The sequence below is a fragment of the Etheostoma cragini genome, chromosome 23 (genome assembly GCF_013103735.1).
Source record: "Etheostoma cragini isolate CJK2018 chromosome 23, CSU_Ecrag_1.0, whole genome shotgun sequence".
Taxonomy (NCBI): domain Eukaryota; kingdom Metazoa; phylum Chordata; class Actinopteri; order Perciformes; family Percidae; genus Etheostoma; species Etheostoma cragini.
This window is the reverse complement of record NC_048429.1, coordinates 3677589-3700713: the sequence shown is the minus strand read 5'-3', so window position 1 is coordinate 3700713 and position 23125 is coordinate 3677589. Positions and strand designations below refer to the sequence as shown.

At 41.5% G+C, this 23125-nt stretch overlaps 1 protein-coding gene across 1 annotated transcript; it reads left to right on the top strand.

Moving 5' to 3' along the window:
- The first annotated feature begins 2140 nt into the window (after positions 1-2140).
- On the top strand, positions 2141-20004 carry igf1 (insulin-like growth factor 1). Its single transcript, XM_034863601.1, has 5 exons — positions 2141-2601; positions 3891-4050; positions 15048-15304; positions 16015-16050; positions 16673-20004. The coding sequence occupies exons 1-5, from the start codon at positions 2554-2556 to the stop codon at positions 16730-16732; spliced, it is 561 nt and encodes a 186-aa protein (XP_034719492.1). The 5' UTR covers positions 2141-2553; the 3' UTR covers positions 16733-20004.
- Positions 20005-23125: the final 3121 nt, after the last annotated feature.

Genomic DNA, 23125 nt, shown 5'->3' with positions numbered 1-23125 from the left:
GGCATGCAGAGACACTGATCGCTGTACGTCTCAAGCAGCAGTCCCGAGAGGAAGATAAGTCAGCTCACAGATTGACAAGAAACTGGGATTTTAAATGCAGATTGGTTATTTAATGCACCGACCATCTGCAAAACAAGCATTTTGTATAGATGGGAGGCTGCAAAGCAGGGCTGCAACTACAACTATTGTTGTCAATTCATTGCTTAGTCTTTGAAAACCTAAAAATACTCATCACAATTTCCCAAAACACAAAGTAGTGTCTTCTAGTCAGATTGTAGTCAGAATACGAGTCTGACACTGCTCCCTTGGGCTGCGATTATGGGGGCTTGTTTCAACCGAACCAGGGAAGAAAATGCCTCCGCAGTCAATTGGATGGACCTACAACCATTCAGAGCAACGCAGACGCATGTTGGACTTGTGCTAAATCCACTAGGAAGGACTCTAAAAACATATTTCCAATCGACAAATGCCTTAATCACGGTTCTCCGTTCCTCTTTTAAAATGATTTCTTCCATGACAGATGCGGTGGCACAATCTGCACATCTCAATGTAAACTTATTCAACCGTGGTGATGTGGTTGATTACGTTACTGTTGATGATCTGTCCATCATCGTATAAAGCCCGCCCTGACAATTTCATTGGTTCGACCAGCTCTGGTTTGAACATAGTAGCTCCACAACGGATCAAGTCCAGATTAAACGTCCCAACCTTAAATGTTGTGGGCGGGGCTAAATTTGGCTGGCATCCAGGCTAAGTGTTTGCCATTGTATTAAACCAAACTCGCTGTTACCATGGTGACCAAGGGCGTCACCAATCACAACTTTTCTGTTGATCAACCAATTGCTCATTTAGCGCAATGCTTCCCAAAGATTTGGGCTGATGAAAATGAACCGATGCCGACCTACGACTCCTCCCACAGGTCGCATACGACTGTGAGAGTAATTTAACTTGAACCATTTTCACAAAACAGTCCTGTATTTCTCAACAAAAAAGCCTTTATTTCACAGTTTATTCTTCTTTTCAACTTGTGACCCCTCTCATTTATCTTCCGGCCCCTTCAAGAGCCCTGACCCTCGTGCTTGAAACCACTGATTTATAAGTTTTGATAGGAGTGGTCTCTGCAGCCTCAGTGCCATGAGTGCCATTCAGTGCTGTTGGTGTCACGTCAGGACATTTGATCTGTTTTTGTTGTGACCCACTTTACTCCAACAACCCTAACTGTTGCTTGTTTTTAGCCTCGACCCCCTTTGGATCCGACCCTGCGTGTGATGCACTTCAACACACTGGCCAAGCATGCTGGGATACGTGCTGGTGTCCTGTTTTATGATTGGGTCACAGCACTGATCTCGTGTTCAGTGCTTGGATCAGTGTTGATATGCCAGTCCTGATGGAAACAAGTCTCTTTAAGCCCTGGCCTCGTGTGAAGCTGTGGTCTGTCATGTATGGCACAGTGGGAACCGGGTCCCTCGCTGTAACTCATGAGGGTGGGTGGCTCTACACAGGGGGTGCCATCAAGTCTTACAGCAACATCTGGCTCTGTAGTTTGCTTTAAGGAAGTTGGCCAAAATATGAAATAAATGTATTTCTTCTCATAAATGCAAACGTTTTTTTTGTTTTCCACACTTTTTTCACATCAGTCACTCAGTTCTTCAACACATCAAATGTCATTAGATCTCATTGGCCGACAACCTATATGTATCGACACAGAAACCAGAGCAATTCCTTATTTCTGAGAAGAAATCACAGAAAAAAGTGGGAAAAAAGGAATAAATCCTGCACATAAGCACAGAGTTGAGAGAGAACAGGATTTCAGATTAGACTTTTCTGGTTATCTCAGGTTATATATTTGCTCAGCATTGCAATACAATTTCTTTTTTATATTCACTCACATATCACATGTGGCTGTTTTCATTTTGTTCTTATTGGACATTCAAGTTAGTGGTAGCCTACATTTGGGACTAAGTGGGAAAGTGTTTTTAATGATTCATTTTTGAGTTAATCAAATCAGACCTCGGATGGAAGGGCTGCTGAGTTACTGCAGTGCCAAATGATGCACAACAAGCAGCAGCCGTCTAAACCTCCAGCTAGTCTTTAACTTCTCCTCCATGAGCTTTCAGCGCACAGAACAGTGATCTGTGTGAGTGGGAGCTGCTGGTGGGGCAGCACGGCTTTTTCTATCTTGATCTGAACTACTAACCAAGTCTTACAGAGATCAAAATTCAATCCCGTTCTGAGAGAAAAAAGAGAAATGACGTGATTTGAATATGTGCCCAAAATCCTTAATGAATAACTTAGGACGAGTAGGAGGCAAATGCTGCCCCAGCTGTTTCCTGTTGAAAATGTCTGTGTAATGTAGATAAATGTGAGGGATTTTCTCTCTAAATCCGTCTCCTGTTCGCTAAATCTCACTTCTCCAAAACGAGCCTGCGCAATGGAACAAAGTCGGAATATTGAGATGTGACATTGCCCGCATCTCATCCTCTTTCTCCCCGTTTTTAATGACTTCAAACAAGTTCATTTTCGCCGGGCTTTGTCTTGCGGAGACCCGTGGGGATGTCTAGCGCTCTTTCCTTTCAGTGGCATTTATGTGATGTCTTTAAGGTAACTTACCTGCTTTCCTTTGACACTATATATTTATCACCTTGCTCTATATGTGCACAGAGCATCCTTGCCTATTTCAACTCAAACAAGTTTGATTATTTAACTGTTTTTAAGTGCATGACAAATGGGGATTTATTCTGATTTTTATCATTTTTATTCAGTTATTCAGCAACTGTTCTGCATGACTTGATGATATTTCCTTTTTCAACAGTTAGCAAGAGATTGTTCACCTTCTGCTTTAAATGACTTCTTTTTTTTGTTTTCTTTTGGAGATTTTGACATGAATTGTGCATGCGTTCCACTGCTCGGATGAATGGCTTTTCATCCTCAGGGCTTCTGTGCGCCATGCGCTTTTTTTTCACCAGAAAGTCCTAATGCAGCTCTGCAACTTTCAAAGTATTTACTGCTGAGTCTGCATTATTGAGTGCTAAATATCTAACCTGAGAACCTGAGGCTGCGGGGTAAAGACAGAGGAGAGCTTAACGTGAAATAAGGAAGGGCGTCGGGCCGTGCGGTCGGGGTTGTGATGTGGATGGATGTGTCCTGTGTTTATTCGTTTTATTATGTATATTTGGCCCACACAGCTTCCTCGGCTGGGTTTGGCGGGAGAGCCGTTTTCCATCACACAGTTTGGATCAGAAAGATCCCTGGTGCTTTTTGAATCTCCTATTTTTTAAATTTTTAAGCACTTTTGGTGTAGTTCTGTGCCTAACAACGCGCTGACAGCTGTTTTTGGCACAGGGATGAATGATGAAGCCTCATTACCAATTGGTGATTAACTATATATTTTTTAATTTAATTAATTAATACGGTTTCTTATTAACTTAGGAAGACATGTAGGCGACAGGGGCTGAATATCGAGATGATAATGAGAGAAGTATGTTTTAAATTTGGACGCGCATGCTCGCCTGCGCGCAGGCGCTCGGGAGCATCTGAGCCGGGCAGCCTCTTGTTTGACTCCGGCACCAAATGGTAGTTTGGATTTAATACGTTTTCCTCCACATATCCAAACTCCTGTAAAGTTTTAGGAGAGCGAAAGCCTGGTAGTTAGGGAAACAAGCCTTCAGCTCACTGGGTTCAATCTTATGTGGAAACATGTTTAGTGTTGCCATCACCGATGTGTCATTGAGCAAGGCGCTTGGCCACCAACTGTCACAGCAGATTTACTCAGTTGCCAGTATATGAAAGCAGTGACTATAAAAGTGTGACTGCTTAAACTCAATGAAAATCTCTCTCTGGTGATGCTCTGGCTGACATGTTAAAGCTCTCCCTCTCTCCCTGTGCTGCAGAGTGCGATGTGCTGTATCTCCTGTAGCCACACCCTCTCACTACTGCTGTGCGTCCTCACCCTGACTCCGACGGCAACAGGGGCGGGCCCAGAGACCCTGTGCGGGGCGGAGCTGGTCGACACGCTGCAGTTTGTGTGCGGAGAGAGAGGCTTTTATTTCAGTAAGTGCACCTTTTTATTTATTCATAAAGGTTGGCTGTATCTGTCCCAGAGCTCTCCAGCTCCAGCAAGCTCATAAATAAAAAAGCAGCCGGTTTGACATCTTGTCTCGACTTTCCTTTCCCAGCATTATTGTTCCCTTTCTTCTATCATTCATCACTCTTTCACGGTTACATCTTCTCTTTAAGTTCACATTCATCCCTGCACATATGTTTTACTGCTCCACTCTCATTGATGGACAGGAGCCCAGATTTTGAACAAGCAAACTTAATCTAAATGTGGAATAATGGTAATTACCTATACTGTTGGTGGCGAATCCCTGTTTTGCGCGTGGGTAAAGGGCTTTAAGTGGAATTTGGCTGACTATCTCTGAGAAAGAGGAGGGGTAGAATCTAAATGTTACTGTGGAGTTTTTCTTTTTTTCCACCAGAGAAGGGAAAGCGACCCAAAGAAAACCCTCCACCAACAATCCAGGATTTAAATCTCAGATTTTTCCATTAAGGGTACAACCCAGCCCAGAACAGCACAGGATATATGAAGCAACCTAGGTTAGGTGCAATGTTCCACTAGCTGCCAGGGTTTCTCAGGACATGGATCCTGATCTCTCTGTCAGAGACGAGCAGCGTGACTGTACATTAGCAGCATCGCCAACAAAACGCCATAGAGCCAAGGTTTTTAACCTCATTATTCACATTTCTTTGGCTGACATCCTCCAATTAGGCCAATTTGCACATAATGTCCTGGAGGAGCATCACTTCTCCCCAAATGTCATGTTAAAATGACTATAATAATTGATTGTCCCTGTGACTCCTGTGCCGCTTTGCATAACAATCCATTATTAATGGTTTGGTTCGGTCCCAAAGTTATGAAAGATTTTCCACATGTGGTAGACTTTGTCAGCTGCCAATTTCAAAAAGAAAAGAAGATATAAGATTTCTGTGGGAAATCAGCAGCATCTATAGTGTTCTCTTTTCCAGTAATTGATTGCTTTCGCCTCAACCTGAACCTGGAGTGGTTTGTACACCTTCTTGAGAACTTGGTGACTGATGGAAGATTAGGGGCCAGGAGGGGGCCAGTCTTTGAATCCCAGTCTCTGTACAGTGGGGGAGTAATGTAGAAGTGGCCAGTATATAGTAAGCAAATCTAAAGCAACAAAAATAGTAAATGTTATTGGTACGATATTAACAAAGAACAGCCATGCTAGCAGCTCTGTGAGACTGTACACTGTATGTACTAAACTGTTCTTGAGCTAGGCTATATTCCAACTTGCAATGTCATTAGTTTTGCAGGTATTTGGTCATAATCCAAAGTAGTAGGCAAACTTTAAAATGTAAACCTGATGATGGCGCTATAGGAAAATTGAAGTGATCACCAAAGTTATTACAAGTCATTCTTAAAGAGACAATTTTAATGTAAAACCATCAACCAGCCGCTGCAAGTTATTAAGACATTCCACACAGAACTTCATGGTGGTACCAGAGAAATAGTTGTGAGGATTCATCCTCTGGGGACCATGAAAGTCTGTACAACATTTCACAAGTTATAACCTGCTGATATATGGCCATTTTGAAGTCCGCTCTGCAGTTCGTTCAGAGTTTTGATGGCCTGATGGCCTATATCCCCTGCTGCCCATTTAGTCGGGAACAGCACATGCACTGCATGTGGTGCTCTTGATTCTTAGACATCATGGTGTTTCTAACAAGAAATGCTGTTTAGGTGTTTGAAGCAACAAAGAGTGCCTGGAAAGATTTTGGGAAAATGTATCTATCTTTCTATACATCAACATTTCAAGTCTTTGATTCTTCTGAAAAGCTCAAAGTTTTGCATTATCTGAGAACTTTTTCCACACTTCAACCAAATCCGTGACCTGTTGTGCTCAGTAGAATGTTTTATTGTTAAGGGGGATTGTGTTTATGATACCTGCTTGCAGCTTTTAGCGCCTGCTCGTAATACCAACAAAGCGTTCTTTTACAAAACCGCTGAAGATAGGCTCCATCATTGTTCTTTTAAAACCATTGTGGTAATGGGCAAAGAAGCCTCCCAGAGCTCTGACCATCCAACACTATCGCCAGACAAGAACTGGATACTGGATAATTGAATGCAGTGCTATTTAAATCCAGTGCAACGTCCAATGCCATGTGCCAATGCCAATGTGTGCATTACAACACATAATGTGGTTAAGGTTAAGGGTAGCAAAAGACTGTAGTCAATAAAGGACATAAACTTTGGTTTCCTGCATGACAGCCAGACGTGCTACATCTGGATCCACCATCCCAATCTCCATTCTACATTTGCCTACACTGAGAGGGCACTACTTCCTGTATTTGCACTGCAGATTGACATTGGATGTGCAATAAATGTTGTTTAATATGGATGTATTTTGCAAGTTATGTTGGGCTGCACCGTCAGACCTCTCAGGTCCGTTGCATGCTCCCTTCTTGTCCATCCACAGCCCAGTATGGCTTAGAATTATTAGATGATTTGTGGCATGCGATTTATGTACAATGTCAACTGTTTGTACTAATGAAGAAAGTGGTGTTTTCTATATGTAGCTAGATGGAAAGTGATGGTGTGGAAGTGGTTGTGTTCAGTCCCACCCTAAAACTTAGTCTAACCCTTAACCCTAACCCTTATCCTATCAATCCTAATTCTTTAATTATTGTTATTGCCATGCATCGACATTGCAGAAATACTTATTTTAGACCATTATAAAATGTCATTGAATGCCATCCAACGTTTTTTTGCAGAATCATCCAATATAAACCTTCTGTCTGGCAGTTGTGTCACCATGCACCTTGCTGCTGCTCCCCACCATCCCACTGCAACAATTCTCCACCCCTGCTTGCAGCTTTTCCAAGACCAGTCAACATCATTCTCTGCATCGGGCCCCTTGTACAGTGTTTGCCAGAGAGTTTGTTGGAGAGTCACCAAGCTGCTGCAAAGCTGCAAGTCTTGTTCGTCCAGATGCTGCTGGCAGCACCCACATGCTGTGGTCCCAAGTGGTCATGACAGCCTTCTCAATTGCCAGTTTTCTGCCAGTTAAGACTTTCTGGTCTTTGGATTCCCTCTGCTGCAGCACTTCTCTGCTGTAAATGACCATGTTCTCTTTGTTTAGGCTGAGAGACGTGGACTATGAGATCAAAGAGGGCTTTTTAGTAAATCATGCATCACATTTTGCATCTACATGATGCAAATATCAAGTCTTTTACACCAAGACTTAGCTTTCTTTTCTTGGATGGTGATTGCAATTACATTTTGGTCAGTGTTTTTCTTGCTAAATGGTCCCAATGCAGCTGTAGCTTAAAGCTGATGAAATGCTTCGAGATGTTGACAAGGTTCGAGGGCGTCCAGAGATTGGATGATGTGATAATGTGACAAATTGTGGTCTGCTGATTGCAGACTTTTACTACAGGCAAAAGAAGTGCAGCACTACTGTCCATGTTCTTCTCATGAGAAAGTGTTAAACGGAGGCCAATGTACTGTAACTCATGAATCCTCATGCAGGATTCACTTTTTAAACAGGAAGAGACCTTTTTGTGGTATGGGGAATGTATTTATCTTTCCCGCATTACCTTACACTGTGCAGCCACTGAACTGCACACCATCCATCTATCAATGCCACATTTTCCTGTGTTGAAAAAGAGGTACATTTCACAAACACTCCATCCTTTTTCTAAAGAGGCTCGAGGTTTGAGCAGCAGGGTGCTTTGCCTCGGAAAGTATGCTGCTCCCTGTCTTCCTCTGTTTCTCTCACTCTCTCATATTCTCTCTGTCATTCCTTTTTCTCCTCTCTTCTGGTCGCCACATATACCAGTGGCTGCATAGAAATATCTGGAGAATCCATTTGGATTCTGTCATCTGTGGGACCCGGCAGCGTAACAGCTTGGCCAAAGGAGGCGTGCTCCTTTCCCTGAACTCTTCCCCTTCAGTCTGGCCATGTTGAACTTGGCAGCCCTCTGATTGATAATGTGTCCAGAGACAGTGTGGCCTTTGCCAATCCACCTTACGCATGTCACCAGTAAAATAGCACACTTGCATTTTAAAGACCACAGGTTTCCTACCCTGATAGAAATTTTAAATACAAGTTGGTAGAAGTTCTTCTTATTTTAAGTAATGAAACTAACTGCGGTCTATGGTAAAGAAAACCCCCGCACTCGTAGTCAGTTTTTCCAATTATTAGCCTGACCTAGAAATCCTCAGTTGTCTTTGTAATGCTTTAGCAGGCAGGACCATGGGGTGATTTCATTGCGCTGTTCATTCCATGAATCAGATCTGTAATGGGAGTTTTTTGGCTAAAATGTGAGTGCTAAGTGGCTCCCAGTCCTAAGTCACTTCATATTTGATCAGTTCATGCTAAAATATTCACATTTCTTTCTACAGTAAGCATGAGATACTTAATCTTGCTGTTGATTTCTGTGAAATGAATGATACGAAAACTCTCTTGAATTACGACGAGATGGAATTATCCATCATTTTGGGCCAAGAGCTAATTGCTCATACACAAAGTTCAGCCAAATACAAAACACATTTTTTTGTGTGTGTGTGTTTTGGCTTGTAGTGATGGCATGTGAGTTGAAGGTGGAAAGGAGAGGGGAAATTCGTTTTAGCAGCCATTGATGAGACCGAAATCTGAGACGTTCAGTGTTAGTCCCTGTCAATTTTATTAAAAGCCACTGGAGCTGGAGAGGTATGCATTGCAAATAGCATGTCACATGCATTCATGCCTGCATGCACACACGCATGCACACACAAACACACACACACACACACATGCACACAAACACACACACACACACACACACACACACACTTAGCTAGGCCTTGTCCCTCAGCAGCAGGGGATTATGTGGCTTACAGGATGATCAGGACACCCTCTCCCCTCCCTCCCTCCCTCTATTTACACTGGACCTGAACACACAGTAGAAGGCACTGAGATCTGAAGAAAGACCTCCTGTGTCCTCTCCATCACTGAGGAAAGGTGTCGTTTTCCCAATAAGACCTGAACTAAAAATCTGTGACCCTTCTGTGAATAACTGCTCGGCGGAACAAAGAGGTATCTCATTAAAAGGACAGGCAGGCGTCCTCCAGATTTAGATATGATATGAGGAACCTCTGGGACTAAACAGTACTTACATTTAAAACTGTTCATCCGTTTAATCCAGTCACATAATGTAGGACCTCTACAAAGAAAAAACAAGGATATATCTAGTTGCATTAGGGCAGAGATCACCAACGTAGTTGTTATCCTGGAGCTTTTTGACATTCTTCTTCACCTTAGGTAGTCTCATGAATCATCTTTTATTTGGTATTCCATTTTTAAATGAAGCAAAGAATACTGCACACTTTGGATCACTTGTACTCACTTTATTACCAACATTTTAATAACATAGATACGGCAGCAAGGGGCAAAGCTGTCTAACCCCCTCAACAAATACAAATCTTATTATTGATGCATGTTGGTCACCAAAGAACCTCTAACCTCTGACCTTGATTTTACCTTCATCAGGTAAACCCTTAAAGCGCCCACATTATGCTCATTTCCAGGGTCATAATTGTATTTTGAGTTGTACCAGAATAGGTTTACATTGTTGCATTTTCAAAAAACACCCTATTTGGGTTTTATTGCACATTGCGGCAGATCCTGTTTTCACCAGAGTGAGACATCTCACTGCTTTACTATCTTTGTTGGGAGTCACACATGCTGAGCTCGCTAAGATCAGATCAGCTAGATAACTCTTTCTCCAACTTTGTTCAGTACAAGGCAGGATTAGCTGGGAGACTTCTTCTAAACAAGGGTCACTTGCTGAATACTTGCAGAACAGGGACATGGAAGTAGTTCTTTTGAAGTTTACAGTGAACTGGTGTGTGTTGTAGCAGTTTATGTCATTGAGAATGAGCTATTATGCGGCGCTAGCATGCTACCGTTAGCCACCTCGTCTCGGCTAGTTGCAGATTTTAAACAGCTCACCCGGAGACTGAAGGCAGAGAACATTCAGAAACCTGTATCTCACTCAAAACAGCTTGGATCGTTTCCCCCCCCAAGTTTGTATGCGTGTGGAAGCACTAGAAATACAAAATAACACCCAAGATCCCAGAAAAATTGATTTTTTTCATAATATAGTTAAATTATTTCACGCATCTTTGCCCAATTTACTGAATGGCTATCAAAGTCAAATAACTCAATACATTTGTTATCACTTTATTATATTTTAGTTATAATTTCTTTAGTTTCTTATTTTGTATAACTCAATGATTTCTATATGATGTCTTAGAATAAATCCATTTTGATCACTAAAGGCTAGTAGCTGGGATTCTAGTGGCGCAGTAATGCGAGGAACACTTCACTCGCCATAAACTCTTTGTGGTACCAGTGATAAAGAGGTAGTTTCCAGTACTTTAGCAGCTCTTATAGTCCCTGCCCAGCCGTAAACTGCTTGACACTTTGTAGGACGAGCAGTGCACAGGCTCCAAGAATCCACTGGTTTTTATTGACCATGACCAAGCTGTAAAACTCAGATGCTTTCTGTGCCACTCTGGAATGGGGGAATCCAGCCATCTCTCTCCAGTGCCGCTCTTTGGAGGAATGAACGCTATGTGTGCTGAGTCTGTCAAACACCGAAGGATGTTAGATGGAGCAGTGCTATGGCATCAGAAGAAACACTTAGTCAAATTTGACAGGTCAAAGACAGTTGGTGCCACTGCAAAGTTTTTGGTGAAAAACAATGCTTGCACTCCAAAGGAATACTCTTTATAGTTTCAAACATGTTAAAGGTGGTCCTGGAAAGTTCGTAGTGGGCTCATTCGTGGCGGACGACAGCTGTAGCCAGCTTGGATTCTTGGCAGATACAATTTCTTCCAAAGGCAACTGAGTGTTATGGAAAACAGAATATAAATGTGCAGAACATATTAAAACATCCATAGGAACTCCTCAAACCACTGCTGCAGCATAAGTTTGTTAAAACACGCAGCCCCCTCATTCATTTCAATGAGACCTCTGTGAGTAGTCTGGCTATCACAAAACCAAGCCAAGCTCGATAGATTTGAGATTGAGCATTGGTCTGGGGGGTCTGCTCTGTATATTCTCTGCACAAGAGCGGTTAGGTGCATAGTTCAAATGACTCTGTATGTAAATGGAGAGTCCTTCAACCAACCAGACCAACGATTGGGGTGACTTAGAAGCTACAGCTCCATCAACGGGTTGCTGCGCTTAATAATGTAAGTCAGTAAGGTGGTGTTTTGGTCAGTCAAGCACATGTACATGCGTACTTACAACGTGAATGTCATCGAGGCAGAGACTAGAATGAAATTAATAAAAACGTTGTTAAATCCTTTCTGCTAGTAAGAAAAAAAACTAAACAGTGTCATGACATTTGACAAACTTTTAAACTCATGGATGTTTTATTCTAACTAGCAGTCCTCAAGTGTATTTCGTTGTTTCGCTGATATCCGGCAGTATGAGCCCCTGCAACCCCGGGCTGCTAGTACTCTATAGATTTGTCATTGCACTGGACTTGAATACTTTATTCCACGCCTCGATCTTCAAGTTACGTCACATTATGCTACATCTGGCGGTGCTTCGCAACATTGAAGATGTACGGTTATTTAACTGTGTTGCGCAGAAAGTGTTTGCAAGATATACGGCTTTGAGAATTTTTAACACATTGACGTCCTCTGCAAAGAAGCAAGCCACAAACCTTTTTAAACTACATGGTAATCCTGTATTTGATACTCAACATTTTACACGAACCGATTTTTGTGGCACAGTCCTTTAAATAAACTATCTCTCGTTGGGCTACTAAAGTCGTTAATTTCTCAATGTATATGTGCAGAAAGTATTTAGCCATTTTCCCCCTTGAACATAAGTAAAACATAGACAAAAATCAAGTCACTCAGCCTCTTCGTGATGGCTCAAACACTGACTCGCGCTTTCTAATCTGACCTGAAACCCTCCGTTATCAACGTGGCTGATCCCTGCATCCTCCGTCCAGACTCCATTTCAAACAGAAGAGGGCCGAGAGGTGACTAGCACAAAAGGCTGTTTACCCTTATTTGTTTAACTACAGTCACAGCAAACAGCTCTTTGTTTTTGAGGATTACAGCAGCTATCCATGGAATTTAAGCATTTAAAACCTTTAAAAGCTTTTAGACCTGATTATGACAGGCATGTTTTTTCTCAAACCTGCCCGAGCTGATTATCCTATGTTACAACTGGTGCCAGCTGATTTTTCTCTCGCTTCCAGCTGTTTGGACAGCAGGGTTGCAAGCTATTTTCAGAATAATAGCGGATGTTAATTGGTAAGGCTTTATTGGGAGGGATTGAAAAACAAGCCAGGCAACAAAGCATGGCCCCTCTTTTGGCTTTCAGCAGCAATTATATAATCACCAGCCAGGACTCAACGTCACATTTCTCTCTTTCTAAAAAATCAGGTGTTAAAATATCTGCCAAGGCTAGTCCCACTGATACGCCTCATAGGGAGGAAATAGAGAATTTAGATTGTTTAGATCAGATGTCTTCAAGCGTTTTTAAGCCAAGGACCCCTTAACTGAAGGAGAGACAAAGCAGGGACCCCTACTATAAAGGCTATATAGTAGAAATTAAGTTGCATATTAAACAGGTACAGTAAAATACAGTACACCACAAAAACGTGTAGGGCAGGCCTACAACTTTTTTTGCAAGAATACTAAGCTATTAAAATATCCTGATCATTGTTGTTTTAATGTTAAACATACTACATTAAATCCTATGGGCCAGTAAGCCTATCATCAATGGGGATGTATATTTCCTAATAATATGTTTGATTCATGGTAAGACAATGATTTGGAGGCGCCCTGCATTGACTCTCAGGACCCCCCCCCTAAGGGTCTTGAACCCCTTTGTTGAAGATCCCTGGTTTAGATGACTGAAAGGACTGGAAAAAATTAATTACAGAAGGTGTAGCTGTCAGTACATTTGGAATTATAAAAATGTCAAAAGCTAAATTAGGGTTTTTGTCATCTACATATTTAATTTAACACATTCCTTTTGGCAGTTTGAGATCTGGAATCCTGTTCTTCTGTTCCCTAAATAATGCAGGTGCACAGTGTATTTTTAGCATCATTTTACCTGATGTGCAACATGAAAGCTTCCCAGTTGACTGTTTCTGAATGGAAGCTGCTCTCTGTCCAGACAGTTGGTCCAGAACAACATTTTCAGGACAAGGCAGACAGAGAGCAGAAGTTAATGCACTTTGTCAGCACTGGCAGGCTTCTGAGCCAAGAGCTATTAACTCTGAGAGGGAAAGGCATTTCCTCCTTGTAAATGCCATATTAAATTATTATTATTTTATTTGGTAACAGGGAAAAGCCCATCAGGGCTATGTTGCTCAAGGTGAGCAGGGAATTGTTAATGGAGAGTCTGCGTTTTTCTAAGGCCACCAAAAGAGGGTGGGTTGAGGGGGTAAGGGAGTTGAAAAAGGAAGTGACTGTTGGTAACTTGATGTAGCCACTGAGTCAACAAGCTAAGTATCACACTTTAAATAATGTTTTACCCATTTCTGTTAGTGATAATAGGACATTATACTAACACAATTTTTACCTCTACTGGCCTTATACTCACGGTAATTTCTTGGATGCATCTAGCCATTAGTCTTCCATGTTTTACCAGAGAGACTCCAGGGTGTTCAAGCTTCTGCCAAATGAAAATGTGAATGAACAGTGGTACATTGCCAACAGGGGTGCGGCCTGAAAGCCCGCCTTGGTGTTTCTGTAGGTTGATCAGGCCCAGAGGGCTTGTGGTTTCGCCTCACTGGACCAGCCTCTGTGTAAATGATACCAGGGCCAAAATGGCTGAGCGTGATATTCTCAACATTTGGGTGACTGCGGACCCCTTTTCACAGGGAAGCAGCTGCCAAAAAGAGTCCATAGTGTGCAATGTGATACACTGTATATTGTACACGGAAGAAATCCATGTCATTAAGGCTGTTTATGTATCAGAGGAATAAGACCCATGACCTGGTCATTATCATTGCTTTATAACAGGCATTGTAGCTGGCTTCTAGTCGCAATTAGTTTTATTAATTCTGTTAAAAGATATTAAGCAGAGTAAGATAATGGTTGAAATGGCGCTATGTTCGCCAGACCCCTCCCCCTTTGTTGCTGTCACTAAGTCTGTCAAGCTTTCCATTGTCGCACAGCACATGTACAGCTTAGCTTACAATGATAAAAGCAGATTTACCCAACCCCTGGTCATGTTTTATGTTTTGGATATGTGACCTTGTATTCATTGATGCAGTAATACTGATCATCTTGGTTTAGGGTCAGGGCTGAGGGAACATAGACAATGTAACATAAGACTATTTCATTCTAATAGAAAACAATTTAGCTGATTAGCTTAAGGACAAGCAAGACATATGTTAGATTTATCATTTATTGTGCGTATTTTCAAACTGTAGGTTTCACTTTTCATGTTACAGAGAAAAAAATAAACTAAAAGGCTATCTGAGATCACAAATATGGCTGGCATGGTTGGAGTATAAGCTTTTCCTCATCCAATAGGCATGCCAGAGAAACTATAGCTTTAGCCTACACTGCTATGTAGCATCCAAGACACAGTGGGGATATACTACACGGTGGATTTGGTCATGAACAGGTCTTTTCTTTTATATGCTTAACTTGTAACCCCACAAAATAATGTAGTATAAAATGCTGCTGGCCTTGGAAGTAATGCTGGCTTTTTTTCATCTGTAAGCAGTAAGCTAGATAGCCAGACATGCTAAGGTTTGTGGCTAACGTTAGATCCGATAAACACGCTGTTTAAATAATTCCTCACACTTTTGCTCTTGTATTTAATTTTTTTTAGAGGTGAAAGACTTGGAAGAAGAAGCTTTAAATTTTAAATGCAGTTAGCTTGAACAATGAAAAAACAGCACAGAAGGAATTTGTAACCCAGAGATTTAGCAGACATGACCAGCTATGTTGTTGCCAAAGCTAACTAACTCCTTTTGTTGTTCTTCTCAAACAGATAAACCAACAGGCTATGGCCCCAATGCACGGCGGTCACGTGGCATTGTGGACGAGTGCTGCTTCCAAAGCTGTGAGCTGCGGCGCCTTGAGATGTACTGTGCACCTGCCAAGACAAGCAAGGCTGCTCGCTCTGTCCGTGCACAGCGCCACACAGATATGCCGAGAGTACCTAAGGTTAGTACCGCAGGGCACAAAGTGGACAAGGGCACAGAGCGAAGGACAGCACAGCAGCCAGACAAGACAAAAAGCAAGAAGGTGAGCACAGCACCCAACAGATCAATAAAAATGATTTACTCAACAGGAAATGTGTATAAAAAAATAGTATAGAATTTTTTTGGTAGCTTCTGTTACAGCATGCATTAATAATAGCCTGAGAATTTTTTTAAAATTGCTTTTTTCTTGTTGCTGAGTGTTATATGAGAAGATTGATTCAACACACACATGTGCTCATTCAGTATGAAATTACAGCAAGCAGGTGGTAGCTTAGCTTAGCATAAAGACAGGGGAATCAGTTAGGCTAGCTCTACCCACAGATGCACAGCCAAGAAATAGTATACAAAAAAATTTCTGTGAATGTAAATTGTCATTTTACATTCCGTTTTGTGTATGGATTAAACAAACAAGATAACATTTGTTAATCAGCTATTTTTAAGTCTGATTTTGTTATCTTTGGACATAGCCAGCCTAAGCTCACAAATGAATGAAACTTAAAAAAGCTGGGCACTTTCTGGTAGACCAAGGCAAACAGCTTTACCCTGTTTCCAGTCTTTATGCTAAGCTAAGCTAACTAGCTGGTGGTTGTAGTTACATGCTAGCAAACATCAGGGTGGGCTTAAACTTCTCATCTAATTAAAGTTACGTACTGTTACTTTAAAGGGTCATTATATTCAAGTTCGCTAGCAGCTTACTTTATAGCAAGACAAAATAATTCATCCAACTTAAGTGTCTTCATTTTCCTCCCACAGAGACCTTTACCTGGACATAGTCATTCATCCTTCAAGGTATGCATGCAAGTTGATACCTTTTTATTTTTCATTTTAGTGGTATCTTTTTAACCCTCAACTCTGAAATTTGAGTTTCAAGTGCTTCAAAAGCAGTGCAACCTTTATTTTGAAAGGAGACAGATTCATGTAACCAGTCTTTGTTCTAAAATCTTTATCTTTTGGTCAAAGAAAAATAGCGTGAGGTCTAAATGCAGACTCTGTTTCATCCTCGTGTTGCCAACCTGCTGAAGAGTGTGATCCTTTTAAGATTCGACTGAGTACTTTTTACCCTTCTCTCAAAAAAGAAAACCATTAGCAGCGAGAGAAGGAAGTAAGTGTTTTTTGTGGTAGACCCAGTGGCCCTCCTGCTCCCCAGGCATCGCCACTCTACTACTGTACATTATGTGCTGACATCTCACCATAAAGAGACTGACACATGCAAGGTCCAGAAATGAAGCAAGCATATCACGTTTAGTCTGTCTCTTCTTGCAGTGGCTTCTAGATCACTCATCTGTTCATTAACTCTGTAAAAAAGTTGTATTTTTACTATCCAAGATCCAATTCTGTCCAATGCTTGCTCACTTTATCCCGTCTACTGTGTCTCTGCTCAAGTCTAAAATGTGGTTCTCTTTTTTTGCAGGAAGTTCATCAGAAAAACTCAAGTCGAGGCCACACTGGGGGCAGAAATTACCGAATGTAAGGAAAAAAGGAATGGACAAATGCCCAGCAACTTGGGAAGAGAGAAGGGAGTGGCCTTACCTGGTACCCCTGTGGAATGGTTCACTGTAAAACAAAACAAAAAGAATGCTAACAAAGGTCTGAAAGCTCATCAAAATGATTAAAACCGGAGAGTTAAGTGGTGTTTAAGGGTTTGTTGAGGGATCTTGTGATTATTTTATACACTGCACCATTCCATATCGGAAAGAATTCTTTGTTAATGCAATGTAAAAGACTAGTTTAGCTGCTGAGACACAAACAATAGCTTATTATACCTCCATGTGTGAGCTGCAGCATCCCCTGGCTCCAGGAAAGGTGGGAACGGATCTGGGCTTCAGCCAATCAGTGAGCGACAGGCTATGTTTGAGAATGATTGGTCCCTCCTGTCCCCTGAACTTTGTGGAGGTAAATCCTTTCAGTCGGAGAGACTCAGATTCCGATTCAAAGTGCAATTTGGCATTAGTCAGTGGAATAAGTGAAATAGCAACAATCAGGCAAAATGTTTGTTGTGGCCAAATCAGATTTTTGTCAACAATCCAGTAACCGGTGATCCACATTTGAGTCTAATTGGAGGCCTGTATTCAAGGTAAAGGGCAAGTCATGAAAGGTTAGTCACAGCAAGTCAACAAGCGCTCTAAAAAGAGATATTTTCTCTGTTCTCTTAAACAGGAACTTACAATATGTTCCCAAATCTGTCAACACTTAAATTTGAAGCAAGAGGAGAAACTAAGAATAGCCACGTAGATGGGAAGTTAAAACGATTGATAAATCTCGGCCTGTTATAGTTTGGTCTTTTAGGGAGGCCGAGAACTTTGCTACTTCAGTTATCGCTTGGACAGCATTATTTGTCATCATGGCGAGGGTTCAACAAAAATCCACAGCATCTGTTACAAAGTCCACTGGGGTAACATGCAGATTAGATTATTTGGTAAATATTGCAAACCAAATGACAAGTCTTCCTGGAGAAATATGAGATACGGCACACATATAACAGTCCAAAAACACACAGAAAAATCACCCACAGTGTAAATGAGAGTTGTATAACTGTGAGTAAGGGTCAAACACACACACACACACACACACACACACTTTTTGTTCAAAGCCGGTTCTGAGAAGTCCTTGCATGAGGACTGACAGTCACGGCTGTTTGTTCAAGCCTCCATGCGGATTTACAGTAATTATATTGGGTTAGAGACAACCCAAGACATCTCATCTCTGACTCCTCTGCCTGTGTATAATCAAACAGTACTCCCATTTATGTTAACCTATGCATACCTATCATTCATTGTACATGATGGTTTCATATAACAAAACTGTATTAAGAATCCTATCCACTGTATAATGGTGCTATTTTGTAGTTTGTTACTTGCAAGAGATGGCTGATACAGACAGATGGCAGGGCTTACATTGGAGGTCTTCCCTTTTGCACAGCCTTGTGGCCACCATTTTAATAGTGTTTTTATTTGTAAGCTGTTTAATAAGGTAGTAGTGTAAGCGAGTAAATGTATCTGTGAAATCTGTGAATGCATGGAGATAAAAAAAGAAGAAAATATCATGTTGTGGTCCCAAGAAGGCAAAATGCTATTTTTTCTACTGTTTTTGAATTATTTTCTCAATATAGATCCCTTATGCCAAATAACTTGACAAAAGTACTGTGAACTGTGACTCTTCCAGTTGTATTAAGATTGTTAAAGGTCATGGTGTGCTTTTGTCTGTCCTGAGATGTGTGTTTTTACATGCACCTCACTGGAAGCCAAGGTATTGATCAGTAAAAACACTAAACGCGAGACTACATAACCTTTGCTGAACAGCGGCCACTGTGGCTACAAGTGGTAATTACAGGATAATGGCATTAAACATTTGCCTTCATTTCCCAAGATTTTCTTGAGTCAGACATTATTTTTTCATCTGTGACACACTTAAATGGAGTGTAACAGGAACACAAGTAGACAACAACAACAATATCAGCAAATGTCCTCATTACTGTCACACAGTGTCTAGCTTAAAGGAATAGTTCAACGTTTTGGGAAATTCACTTTCTTGCTGAGAAGATCCAAACCACTTTCGTATCTTTCACGTGAAAGTACAATACAAGGCTTCAGCCAGCAGCCAGCCAGCTAATCTTTACACAAAAAGAAACAGGAGGAATCACCTTGCTTGCCTTTGTGCAAAGTCAACAAAAGCCGCCTACCGGCACCCAAAATAACACAAGAAGGGACCCTACAATGGGTATTTTTTTTTTTTTTTTACAGATTAAACAAACAAGATTTGTGTGCTGAAATGAGCCAAGTAAGCAGTTTCATCATTTCCAGTAGTCATGACAGGCTAAGCCAACTGGCTTCTGGCTGTAGCTTGATATTTCGCCTACAGACATGAGTGTTATCAATATTCTCATCTAACTCTGGGCAACAATGCAAATAAGATTATTTCCCTAAATGTAAAACTATTGCTTTTGGTTTGCAAACGTTGCCAGCAAATATTAGCCTGCATAAGCTACTGGTCATACCAGACCAATAAAGGCTATAGTGGCAAAATTGCAATGCCACTATACCGAATTGAGCAACGGTGCATTTAGTTGCTTATGAATTAATTTGTTAGAGGAAGAATTGTTATTCCCTCAGAACGTTACAAAGTCTCACTTTAGAAATAAGCCAGGAGGTTCCAAAACGTTTGTTAGAAGACTTATTTTCACTGATTAAATAAAAAAAAAAAGTATCTGTATGATAATAATGATCAACATATGCAGCCATCTTTGGTGTCTATTTCTTACAAATTATATTACCAGTCGGCCTGGCGGCTGAAATGAAAAATAAGCTGGTTGTGGAACAACTTGGGTTCCTCCAGATTTTCAGATATACTGTACAAACCAAAGACATCAATTCAGACACTGCATCTGGTACCTGAAAAAACGCTTATATTGTTATGCATAGTGAAGTGAGACAGACAAAAGTCTCTTTCTGTGTATCAGTTTTTTTTTTTACGAAAGCTGCAGCAACCAACTTTCAATCATGTTGACTATAAATCATTCAAACACTCTGTCACTTGTGTGAAATATAAATTAATAAAGTCTAAAATGTGGGAGTGAGAGATTCACCACTCTGTGAGGTGTTTAATGAGAAAGATGTCATTTCCTGAGAAGTCCAAGAAACTGTTTGATTACAGCGCTGTTATTCATGGTGCTCGATTGCCTTCTGTAGAAAAAAATACTGACAAATTGTTCACCATTCCTGCTGAATAAACCACTTGTCAACGTCATAGAATTGGCTGGAGAGTTTTTCTTCATGCATCATGCACATAACAGTCCAGTTTTTGCTTAAACATCACATGACCCTCAGTATTCAGACCCTTTGCTATAACACTTGAAATGAACCTCAGGTGAATCCCATTTCTCTTCATCATCTTTGAGACAAGTGAACACCTTGATTGGGGTCCACCTGTGGTGAATTCAACGGATTGGACATGATTAGGAACGTTTATATAAAGGTCTCACAGCTGACCTACAGAGCTTTAGAGACAGGGTTTTGTCAAGGCACAGATCTGGGGAAGGCGACACAAAATGCATGCATGCATGCATGCATGCATGCATGCATGGATGGAAGGAAGATAAAGAGCACAATGGGGGCCCTAATTCTTAAATGGAAAAACCAGGTCTCCCCCTAGAGCTGGTTACATGGCCAAGCTGAGCAATCAGTGGAGATAGACCTCATTAAGAGAAGTGTTTTAGAACCTGATGTTCACAGCCAGACGGTAGCCTCTCCTCAGTAAAAGACTTGTGAAAGCCTCTTTGGAGTTTGCAACAAACACTGTGCAAAACTTTCACGTCATACCCAAAAAGACCCAAGGCTCTAATTGCTGGCTAAAGTGCTTTCACAAAGTACTTGATCTGAACACTGTCAGTGTTTGTTTTCTTTTTCTTCTTTTTTCATAAATTCTCCAAAATGTTCCAAAATCCTTTCACTTTATCATTGTGGGGTGGATTAAGAGAGATTAAATATAAATGATTGTAGCATAAGGTTGGCACATCACAAAGTAAAGGGGTTGAATACTTTCTAAATGCACTGTACACTCTAATAAAACCCGTGAGGAAGCATCAACCTGAAAAGACTCCTCTTATGCAACCTCACACTGGTAAACTCTATTCAGCTTTTGTGAGGAACCCTGTGGATTCCAACACATAAACAGCAGATGATTGCAAAGCAGAGGTTTATCTCTCTTGAGCATATACAGACCTTTTTAAAGCCATTTTTCCTACAAATGAAGCTGTAACTCAAGCTGAAGCTCTGAGCGTTGTGCAGTATAAAATTGAGTGGGTGCTGAATGACAAAGTGATACTACCTAAGAGGTGGCGGGGTCTGCCAAAGCAAACACACCGGGGCGTGGTGCTCCCTGAGGCCATGGCTGCATGTTCAGCTCTTCGGAGGATGCTTGCAGTGACTGCACCAAGCTCTAACCTACTCACTGTCAGCACTTTTTAAAACTGATGTATGTGGGACAACATTCAAATAATGATAAATTGGCTCTCTGGCCGGCGCACAGCAGACAGCGGATACCAAAATGTGGAGCAGCAGGGAGGTTGGCGAGGTCCAGGTCATCCTGGACATCCTGGATGTTATTTCATCCGTCTCCATGACTAATACGGAATCAATTATCTCTTCCTAATGGTCCAATGGGAGGCTGCAAGCTTGCAAGATTCAGAGTTCAAATAAATCAGGGAGAAATTGTGTGCAGAGAGGTCTGGGCAGTGGCGGGTAACCAAGCCATCATAAATAAGCCAATTATCAAAGTGAACGTGGATGTACGGTATCATCTAGTTGTAATAATTATAAAACACAAACGTCAGATTGTTTTAGAAAGGCTCTGTTTATCTTCTTATGTTGGCTAATTTTGGATTACATGGTGACTCAAGGAGTGCAACACAAAGCTGTTTGAGTAACCTCAAGGACCATGATGGTTCTGGAAAGAAAACAATCCGTTTCCCATTGATCTGCGAGCACTCGGGATCCATTGCATCTAAGGACACAGATTTTGGACTGAGCCCTGAAACACAATCGCTCCACACTCTTCAGTGCCTCGTCTTAAACACACAAACACAATTGTCTTTCAAATAACCTTGTGGCCTGTTTTACTACACTCACCAATTTTACTACTTATTCCACTTTTTGGTTTTCAGGAAAAGTGGTTGTGAGGCTTCATCAGTCTTCAACCATTCATTCCCCCCCCCCCCCCCCCCCCCCTGAATACACACACAGGATTTCACTTCCTACACAGCTAGGTTTAATTAGTACTCCTCCTGTTGTCAACTCAGCATTCGTTGTCTCTAATTCCAAATATTCTCATATCCGGAGGCTAGCATCCAGTCTTGGCCAGTGATGAGTTGATCATGACAAATTTACAAGTAGCCTGTTGTGTCACATTTTATTGTTAACTTGAGCCAAGGAAATATGTAAAAGGAAATGGAGACACTGGAGTCCAACAAGTGAGCCTGTGAGCCTCGCACTACAACGGGAATGTTACCAGTTAGATTAAAGCATGTGTGAAGAAAAAAAAGTGTCTTAACCATCGGAGGAGATTCTCCTTCTTTCTCAATTTCAGTCGACAGTGGAAATTCACTGAGGCTTGATTATAGCAGTGTTGGCTCAGCTGTGTGCTTTAAGAACCCATGATGTCAGAGCCTTATTTTCCTTGGAGAGACTCTCATCAGCTGCATTGTTCCAGGAAACCATGGTCTGTTCTCTGGGCAACACAAAAAAACCTGCCCAAATTGTGGTCCCCCCCCCCCCCATTTGCACCCACATCTCTGCTGAATGCAGCATGCCGGCCTCTGGCACAACTCAAGTCTCGGCAGCACAAATACACAGATATCAAACATCATGTATGGAGCACCAGTGCATCACATTTCCTTGGAACCGGAGCCTCCCCCTCTTCTCTGACAGAGAGCTGTTTGGTTTTTCTTTCCTTTATAGTTTCTATTAGAAGACGAGTGTCTGTGATGAAAGGCAGCGTGTTAATACAGGGCGAGGAAATAATGTGTTGTCCCCCGGAGGATTATAAAACAATGCTGCTACTGATGTCATAGGGCTCAGACTTCTGAGGCCTCTTTATGCACAAAGCTGTAGGCGGTGTGATTGAAATACAGCACCGGCCACTGACAGGTGATGCAAGCAGCTGACAGAGCTGATGAAAAAACTACTCGGCAGCTTGAGTTCAAAATTTAAACCATGCACGAGGTCGGATCAAATCTGGACGCAATTACAACGGCATACAAACAAGACCTAATGTAAATCAGCAACAGCACAGTCAGTAGTTGAGTAAACTTTACTGGCATCGGTTGAAGATTTGACGAGCTGTGTCGTGGAAAAATAAAGATTTGGTATAT

What these genes read in the sequence shown, in the direction of transcription:
- igf1 (XM_034863601.1), top strand. Translation starts at nt 2,554, where the DNA reads ATGTCTAGCGCTCTTTCCTTTCAGTGGCATTTATGTGATGTCTTTAAG. An exon ending in ATTTATGTGATGTCTTTAAG is followed by an intron (nt 2,602 to 3,890) that starts GTAACTTACCTG and finishes CCTGTGCTGCAG; the next exon opens with AGTGCGATGTGCTGTATCTC. An exon ending in AGAGAGAGGCTTTTATTTCA is followed by an intron (nt 4,051 to 15,047) that starts GTAAGTGCACCT and finishes CTTCTCAAACAG; the next exon opens with ATAAACCAACAGGCTATGGC.